At 40.0% G+C, this 9,368-nt stretch overlaps 3 protein-coding genes across 3 annotated transcripts; 1 reads left to right on the top strand and 2 right to left on the bottom strand.

Moving 5' to 3' along the window:
* Window positions 1-558: 558 nt before the first annotated feature.
* On the bottom strand, window positions 559-3,566 carry LOC105382809 (menin). The gene is made up of 5 exons (XM_011552761.3): window positions 2,934-3,566; window positions 2,435-2,660; window positions 1,723-2,032; window positions 1,470-1,619; window positions 559-1,169 (listed from the first exon to the last, which is right to left on the bottom strand). The coding sequence occupies exons 1-5, from the start codon at window positions 3,492-3,494 to the stop codon at window positions 719-721; spliced, it is 1,698 nt and encodes a 565-aa protein (XP_011551063.2). The 5' UTR covers window positions 3,495-3,566; the 3' UTR covers window positions 559-718.
* A 1,116-nt stretch (window positions 3,567-4,682) lies between these two features.
* LOC105382811 (uncharacterized protein KIAA1143 homolog) lies at window positions 4,683-5,288 on the bottom strand. Its single transcript, XM_011552763.3, has one exon. The coding sequence runs from the start codon at window positions 5,199-5,201 to the stop codon at window positions 4,794-4,796; it is 408 nt and encodes a 135-aa protein (XP_011551065.3). The 5' UTR covers window positions 5,202-5,288; the 3' UTR covers window positions 4,683-4,793.
* A 141-nt stretch (window positions 5,289-5,429) lies between these two features.
* On the top strand, window positions 5,430-9,264 carry LOC105382812 (calponin homology domain-containing protein DDB_G0272472). The gene is made up of 7 exons (XM_038119018.2): window positions 5,430-5,701; window positions 5,791-6,069; window positions 6,183-6,275; window positions 6,390-6,772; window positions 7,134-7,313; window positions 8,259-8,421; window positions 8,833-9,264. The coding sequence occupies exons 1-7, from the start codon at window positions 5,549-5,551 to the stop codon at window positions 8,917-8,919; spliced, it is 1,338 nt and encodes a 445-aa protein (XP_037974946.2). The 5' UTR covers window positions 5,430-5,548; the 3' UTR covers window positions 8,920-9,264.
* The last annotated feature ends 104 nt before the right edge of the window (window positions 9,265-9,368 follow it).

The raw sequence follows: 9,368 nt of genomic DNA, 5'->3' as shown, positions 1-9,368 counted from the left end.
CTTAGCAATATTAGCTACAGGTACTACCAAGTTAATATGAACCATTTCAGTTTATGTACGTAACAGTAAGTTGGTACTTTAAGTACCTTTGATCGCCCACCTTGTGGGTTAACTACAATATTAAGAGATATAGGAGTAATAAAAATAATCAAGTATCAATAAAATACTCACAGGCCAGTCTGACTTAGAAGCGTAACACAGTTTATCACTTATGTAATACTTAGTCGCTACCACCTCAGATTATCTTACAGTAGGCGTTCTACTAGTAAGGACGCAAACCATGAATAAACATACTGAAATGCAATAGAGCCCATGAAGATAATTAAGAAGATAATGCACTTCTACAATAAATAATTATGTGCTAGTCTATAAAAATATATACTTATAACACATATTTTAATCAAAGTTAATTAAATGTTAGAGAGGCTCAATCACATTATACTTACTCTTATGTATACTGCAACATAATCGGCATTACATTTAAAATAACTGAGGTCGTTTCAGCTTCCGATATAGCTGCGTACAGACCGGCCCAACGAACGCCGAATGAAAGCCCAACGAACGCCGAATGAACGCCCAACGATGGATATTTATCATACATAATACAGGTCAGATTGCAGCAACGAAGGTCAACGAAACCCGTTCGTTGGGCCGGTCTGTACGCGGCTTAAGAGCGATGTACGCTTTACCATAGACAATTCGAGGTGGTGGTGCGTGCTCAGCGCTCGCGGCGGGCCCGCTTGGCGCGCGCGGTGGGCGCGGCGTCGTCGTCGTCGCGGCGCTTGGCCGGCGCGTGCGGCCGCTGCAGCTGGCTCTGCGCTGTGAGCTGCAACTGAAGCGCGTGTGTGTTCAACCTTCCTGCCAACAGCAGCGGCTTCAGCGCCGCCATCTTGTGGCTGAACAGCGTAACTTTAGGCCGGCTGTTGACCGCCGCCGTCAACTGGTCGCGCACGCTCAACTCGGCGTTGTTGTTCCACTTCTCGTCGCCATCTTTGCCGTTCTCGTCCTGGGGGTCCGGCTGGTCGGAGTCGGGGCTGCAGATGATGTGCACCTGCGCACGCACGTCCGCGTCGAACTTGGAGATGGTGCTGACGAGCGGCTTGGCCCAGCCGATGTGCAGGATCGGCGTCTGGCTGCCCTCCTCCCACTTGCATATGCCGTCGTAGAATCTGGAAGCGGACAGTTTTTGTTTTGTAATTATTTTCGGCATTATTTTGCGTAGATATCTGTGAAAATCAGAAATGCAGATGCATAAAACTGAGCCAGGCCTTAAAATGCACATGGAGTGAAGATGTTTTTTCAGCGCGACACTGGCATTTATTTCATCTGTGAAGAAGTTCCCAAGGAAGTGGGTGTACTGAACCCTCATAAAAACTTTTTAAATAAACCTATCAGATGCCTTCCTAAATGAAATACATATGTACATAAAATATACAAAATTACCTACCTGTCTGAAGATAACTACATACCTAAGAAGAGATGCAAAGCACTCGGGATCCTTCAGGATGGACCTGGCAGAGTGTCCTGAGCTCTCAGCTTTCATCACTTGAGGGATCAGCTCATTGGCTATTTCTGCAAACTCTTTATAGATCTCTTCATCATCCCTGGAATAATTATAGCTGAAAAAAGAAGGTTTATGATTAATTTTTTTGTAGTGGTTAAACCAAATATAACTAAAAAACATTTTCAGGAAGGAAAGAATAGACCATCTAAACTACTTACTGCCTAATAGCATCCCCTGCACATGCCCATGCATGGAATGCTTCTTTGTACATCTTATTTCGATGGTAATAACCACCTTGGAATGTGTATGGGTAGACATGTCTGTCCTCGTAATGGGTCCTGGAAGCCCTAATGGCTTGGGCGTACAGAGCCGCTGAGTCCGGCCGGGGCGACCCAGTCGGCCCTATACTGCCCCATTCATCTTTCAGTGGATGATCTTTAGCTTCTTCTGATGAATTTGATCTTTGCTGCATGTAATCGATCAGGTCACCAAGGTTTCCAAGTGCCATAGGGTAGGCATCTAAGTGACCTGGAAGATACAGATAAATAATGTAATTATTATATAGCATATCCACAGTACTTACACAAGTGTTGTAATGCTCTTGGAAGAGGGTATAGTCCAGCAGTGGACAATTATATTGGCTGATGATGGTGATTACACATCATCAGCCAATAATCAGTGCAGGATATTTTTTTAAAGGTATTGAATGTGACACAGTACTCAACTGCTTTTATAAACTAAACTAAAAACTCAACTGCACACTTTACAAAAGTTTAGCATTTTTACACAAATTGCACTTGTCAACATCTGTCTCAGCCTATTATGGCAGTTACTTGCAGTATGATGAATAAAATAGTAAGATTTCATTTTTTTCTATATTTTGCTTTTATGGTTTATTCTACCTGTTATCTTTAAATAGCATCAATGTACCTTTGTCATACAGCATCCACAGCAATCGGTACTGCATCAGAGCTACTTCATGCACATCCAGTGTGGGTGTCAGAGTGTAGTTTATAGAGGACACAAGAGCACCCACTTCCATCTCTCGCGTGCAGACTACTGGTTTACCAGCAACATACAGCCAGGACCTTGCTGATACTCCATCACCAACTGAACGGCCCCTTTTATCTTCATTGCCCTTGCCGTGCCATGTCACCTAAAAATGCAATAGGGTAATTAAATAGTAATAATTATGCATTAAAACTACCTACCTTTTCACAAGATTGATTTAGATTAGAATTTGCCAAAAGGCAACAATATATGAAATGTAGAATAAATAAGTATAACATTTTTTTCATACAGTAAATAAAGATTCATATCAACATCAGAGAGTAATTCTCTACAGATGGCCATATGCCTCTCCTAATAAGTGCCTCAGCACTCACATTTGTCTCACAGTCATAAAGGGTCAAGAATAAACAATTCGTACTTCAGCAGTCTCGGCTCCATCCTTCCCGAACACGACCCAGGCGTGGTCCTCGGACAGCGCGAGGTGCACGTCGCGCTTGCCTAGCGCCTGGCAGCCCGCGGTCACGGCGTACGCCACCCCGAAGCAGTCCAGCTTGTTGCCCGTCAGGAAGCTGTAGATGGACTGCAGGTGCGCGCGGTCCTTGTAGTAGCTGCGCGTCAGCGAGTTCCACACCACGTCGGCCACCCGCTTCACCAGCTCGCGCGTGGCCGGCGCCCCCGCGCCCAGCAGCCGCGCCTCCACGCCGCCGCGCATCAGCGACACGAACCGCTCGTGCAGCACCGACACCTCCTCCCATTCTATACACGGGAACTTCACCTTCGCTATCTTATTGGACGCCAAATTCACATCTTTATCGCTGTTTTTAATGTTTGTAAGGTTATTTTCTACTGCGCCAACAATAATCGAGAAGAAGGCTAAATCGGGCTCATTTTCACTCCGGAATTGATGCTCGAACAGGTCGAATACTTTTTGAAGACTGTCTATTGGAAACAATTGTTTAAATTCTGATATGCCGGTCATATCGTCAACATTTCGGTAAAATCGTAACAAAACACAACAACCATCATGGAAACAATAGACAAGATAGATTTTGAAATGTTTGACAAGTGTTGGAAACAATCATAATCCATGCATGTGCACCATTTAGAATACTTATTTTTTTGTTTTGTGGATATATTTTTTCAGATAAGTATTTAATAAATTATTTGATATTTATTCATTTATATTATAATAATTAATAACATATTTTATTGTTAAAATATATAAGAGCTGTGACACGAACCGTAATGTGTACATTTTATTGAGTTTTGAAACGTACAAACGAATGGCGCAGTTACACCATAGAGTATTAAAAAAAATCGATTTTAATAACAATCTCTCTCACTCAAATCTCAAAAATTCATAAAAATAAACAAAAACAAACCAAGCAGTAAGCAATAATTTGCTTTTTTGAAGAATTACAATCTAACTAACAGTGCCTGTTCAAGAACATAAAAACATGAATAATATTCAAGGAAAGGTTAAGCATAATAACATAAATAACAACAAATACAGAAGGAAATACAAATATATCAAGAAAATTATCAAGAGTCTTATTATTGTAAGTATTCCTCTTTAGGTATTAAAAAAGACAGCTTGTTTACATTTATTTGATTACTTCAGTAATGCACTTTACTGTTTTTCTCAGGAGAATGCTGCATTGTGTGATGAAGTAGCTAAAATACAAGAAAGTATAATTATTGTAAAGGATGAACGCAAATTTTTGGTTCGAAAACTCATAGAGTATGAAGAGATGGAAAATCAACCAACAGCAAGAAATTTACCTGCAAGTCATCCTACTCAAAATGGAACTACTGCTAAAATAAAGAAAAGAAGAAGCCCTGAAGGCAGCGGCCGAAGCTTGTCTATAACCTGAGATGTGCATATGACTGATAGATATTCCCAAGTTTACCTAATACCATTTCAAAAAGCATAATTGCCTCATTACCATAACTTTATTATCCAGCACACTGATGGTAAAGATGTATTTTTATACTTAACTAAGAATATTTGTTTTTGTATAGTACCATTATAATTTTCTACTGTATGGGTTGTTCATTCATAATATCAAGTGCTTTGCAGTTTGGAGAAGGCTACGGAAAAGAGGAAGTGCTTTTAAGTTAAGTTTAAGGATTGGGACTATTATAAAGTAATAAAATAAGTTTAAAATTATGTTCTCAGCTTTTATTTAATATGTTTCTCCACAACTTTAACCCTTAAATTAATAGTACACAATTAATGTAAGTAACAGCATTGCCTACCAATTTTGGTTTATCAATGTCAGTCTTCTTCATCATCATAACCATAATCATCATCATTAAATGATAGAATAGGTTTAGGTTTTTTCGTTTTATCTGAGGCTTTACTGTCTACCTTTCGCTTTTTACTCTCGGAATCTGGCTTTACCTTACTTTTAAATATAACCCTTTGTGACAAATCTGCTTTTGTTTCCAACTCTTCTTTTTCTAATCTTTTCTTTTCTATCTCCGCCTCTTCGGCAGTCAAATCCCCCTGTTTCAGCACGACTACTTGGGGTAGTTCACTGTCGTCATCTTCAACAAAATCACCTTCTGCATTTTGTAATTCATCGAACTTGTGGTTTTTGTCATCATAGCCGGCCTGTTGCTTCAAAACTTTTAGAAACGGTGGGTCATCTGGTTTTATATAGTTTATATTTCGTTTGGCCATGTCCTTGGATATGATAGTATTGAACAGTAGTAATTTTTTGTAAATTTAAAATGTAAACAAAGTCAAAACAAGCGTCCGAAATCCGAAACGGCGAACATGCAGAAAAACGTCAGATCGTCAGACCAACGTCACTGTCATCCGTCCCTACGTCACTCTTGTTATTTATTTGCTCTGTGAACATTGCACAATATATTATTTTTTATACTGTCAACACTGAATTTTGTTGTCAACGGTTGGCAAATTTCAAAATAGTGCCACAAAAATCATAATCAAATAATACAGTTTATGTTGTGTTCAAGTGGAAATATAATTGTAAATGATAAAGTATTTTAATTACAGGCCTAAATATGGAGAGAAGTGAAAAGCTAATCAACATCTGGAATGGAGAGTTTCCAAATTACCCTCTCACTGTTGCCGATTTGAAGAAGCCCCATGCAATGATCGGTGCATTCTTCCAAGTATTCAACAGACTTGGGATAGACAATGACGCTGTGCTATCGGTATGTTGCGTAAACTTGATGGTACTCCGTATCTATGTATAGCTAGAACATCCAATAAATACTTACCAATTTGTAAATTCCAATTTCAGCCACCACCAGAAGAGGAGCGTGTCGAGAACACGACGTACTACTGGGACCTGCTGCCCATCATCAACATGACGCGGGTGATCAACCACGTGGTGGCCGTGCTGCAGCAGTCCGACAAGCTCAACATCACCTTCCCGCTCACAATCACTCACTTCCTGCAACCCGACGCGGCCACTTCCCACTCCATACTGCTGCTGCTTATCAACTTGACGGCGTTTAATGAGAACAGGCTGAGGGATATTGCTCCGTATGAGGAAGAGTTGTTTGGCAAGCGAGAACAGGTATTTTTACAATTATTGTATTTTTAAAATCCTAGCACATGTTGTATAGCTGTTCTATGTTGAGGTTTTTACTTAATTAGTCTTTAACTTATCAATGATTTTTTTTATTACAGGTCAAAAACTTGGAAGACAAAAAGAATAGATTACTTGAACTGCTAAATGAACAAGCTGAAGAGAAAGGGAAGAGGGCTGAAAGGCTTGAAAAAGTAAGTTTTACTATATGAAATATGTGAAGCTTATTTTCTGCAGAAGTTGTTATCTTATATTTGAACATCAGTATAACAAACATAATAAGTTTCTATAACTTAATTTAATTTCAGATAGAACATGACATACAACAGTTTGAAGAAGAATTGAAACTCGAGAAGGAAGCTCACAATGAAGAAAAGCAGGCCCTGGAGGCCATCTTAGAAGAAAATCGCCAGCTGGATCTGTTGATCGACCAGAAGAAGTCTCAGCGTGATGCCCTGTTGGCTGAAGTAGCAAGGAAAAAAGCACTGAGGGTGTATGATGCTGAAGATATTAAAGCTCAAACTGAACAAGCAGCACAGAATATGCAAGAGGCAGAAGAGAAACTTAACTCACTGAAGACAACATTAATGCAGAAGGAGAACAGTATGAAGAATCTACAGAAAATAAAACCAAACTTTGACCTTGCCAACAACTTGCTGCATGAGATCATGAAGCTTTCAGAAGCACTGAAGTAAGTTCTGCATAACTATGCTTATTACTAATGTTATCAAAAGTATGTTAGTTTATGCCTTTATTTATATGGGTCATTAAAAACTTTAATATACACCAATTCAGCCAGATTGAATATTATCAAATTACTAGAAATCATACACTTCTTTCCTTTAGTTTTTGTCTACTGGCTTCATGACTATTTGGCATTAAAATTGCCTCTATAACTTGGTCAAATATCTGTGCAACCCTCCTATTTATTTATTTAAAGACCAACAAATGATACAATTGTAACGTACATGTAGACTACTTACGTATTTAGTCCCATAACATTTGTAAATCTCATTCACCTACAATCCCAAAAAAACTATATTTTCCACCAGAGAGCTGGAGCTAGGCGACCTGGACGCAGACAGCGCGGAGGGCGAGCTGGACGTGCTGCAGACGGAGCTGGCGGAGCTGCGCCACCAGCACGACGAGCTGCGGGCCGCGCGCGCCGAGCTGGCCCGCAGGCACGCCGACCACGACGCGCGGAGTAAGCTGCAGGCCACACAGCTGGAGAGGTACGTCGTTTCTTCGGGATTACAGTCAGGAAATGAGGTATGTATGCCAGCTCAGCGCAAAAAGTTTGATCCTGCCCATGTAGCACTGCGCTATTAAGACGTGACAAGAGTTCTCCGTCGCGCTTGCTCTTGAGGCTGCGCGATGTGAGTGAGCGCTATGCAAAACTCATGTCACGTCTTAAATGCGCCCCGTACTAGCCCTTCTGAGTCTCAAAGCCATTCAAGATGGATTCATCTACATAAGTGGATTAAGTATTTTTCGAGTCAAACATTTTGCTGTCTATATACACTGCCACTCATGCGACTTGACCAACGAGTGGAGCTGCGCGCCGACCTGGCCCGCAAGCACGCCGACCACGACGCCAAGAGCAAGCTGCAGGTCACGCAGCTATTGAGGTACAGCCCCCTTGAGAAAGACTACTTATAGTGACCTTAAGATACCGAGCCCATTCGTTATAACTCGGCAGGCACTATACCTTCAGTCAGACAACAGCCTGACATCAGGGATCCATGGAGCAGTGGATCAAGCCGCTGCAGCGTATAGCCACAGTACTCACAAGGAGAGTCGCCTCGGGTGGTGAGGGCTTGAGAGGTAGTCAGCAAAATAGATATGTAGGCCGCACCTCTGCGCTAACAGTTTGATCCTGCTCCATGCCACCACATCGCTTATAGAGAGAGATGAGATTCATGGGTGGAAGATAGATTAAGTATTTTTCGAGTCAAATATTTTGCTGTCTGCTATTCATGTGACTTGACCAACGAGTGGAGCTGCGCGCCGAGCTGGCCCACACGCCGACCACGACGCTTAGGAGAAGCTACAGGCCACGAACACACACTACCGACAGTCGGGGTAGATTGCTGAAACTGATTTAAACATTGAATCGATGAACATTATAATATAATATTTTTTTTACCTAATCGTTACTGTGTTATTTTCTCCTTCAGTGCCATTAGAGAAGCCGAAGAGAAAGAGAAGAAAAGCCGTGAAGACGCCAAGAAGTCTCTAGAGATCATTGAGGAAATCAAAGAGAGGACGACAAAGTACGCCGAGGAGAAGAAGAGGGGCTTGGAGGAACTTGAACTCATTGAGAGAAACTTCTGTGAACAGGTAAACTACTAATTACATTTATTGAATTACGAAATTAAATCCATAAGATCCCTAAGTTATGAGTAAGTTAGCATCAACATCCTACAAAATTTATTTTTATTGTGTGTGTTATTACAATTTAGACGTGAAGTTACAGTCAAACTATAAAGTCCGGACAATAAAGAGTGCGTGTTGCAAAGACGTTTTATCATTGTCAGTTATTTACTTACATTTGCATAAGTACATTTTAAAAATACAATTCCGATTGATAATGGCTTTTTAACGGATTTGTCCTTAAATAAATATAATAAATTGATTAAATACGGTTTTTAGGATCGACTTCCGTTTTCAGGAATTTATAGTTTTACTGTAATTAGGTATACATAAATAGTTTTGTGATTGGTTTATTAATTTACTTTTTATATATTTCAGCTCAAGTCATACGAAGATGCTTTACTGCGGGTAAAAGACGAGGCTCAAGAAAAGATCGAGGAACGATTGAGGGGAAGGCATCGGTAATCTACACGGCATATGTTAGTATTGATAGCTGTTAGTTAAAAACGTTTTTCTTACCAAACTACTTACTATAAAACTGAATGAAAGTATGAATATAATTTGACTATAACAGTCAAATAAGTGAGCCACTAAAGGCCCTGTCGTGGATTACATGTGTTTCAATGATAATTATTATTGAAATGTCGCCTGGCTATAAATAGATTTAATAATATAATAGTTGTTATGATTTCTTCATACGTGTCAGCCTCCCTTTCAGTGGTATTGTCTGTAATCGTGATTCTCGACTTTACTTGCGTAATTTATGTATGGTAAGAGTTGAGAACTATTTAATAAACAATAAATTACTAACTGAGTCTTTTATAATAATTTGTAACAAACACAAATTTTCCGAGACCGTTAATATTAAGTTACATATTAGTTTAATTTCATACTTTAAATGCATTTAATACAGC

Source organism: Plutella xylostella, chromosome 12 (genome assembly GCF_932276165.1).
Source record: "Plutella xylostella chromosome 12, ilPluXylo3.1, whole genome shotgun sequence".
NCBI classification, from domain to species: Eukaryota; Metazoa; Arthropoda; class Insecta; order Lepidoptera; family Plutellidae; genus Plutella; species Plutella xylostella.
The sequence above is the reverse complement of the archived record's forward strand: the minus strand, read 5'-3'. Positions and strand labels throughout refer to the sequence as shown.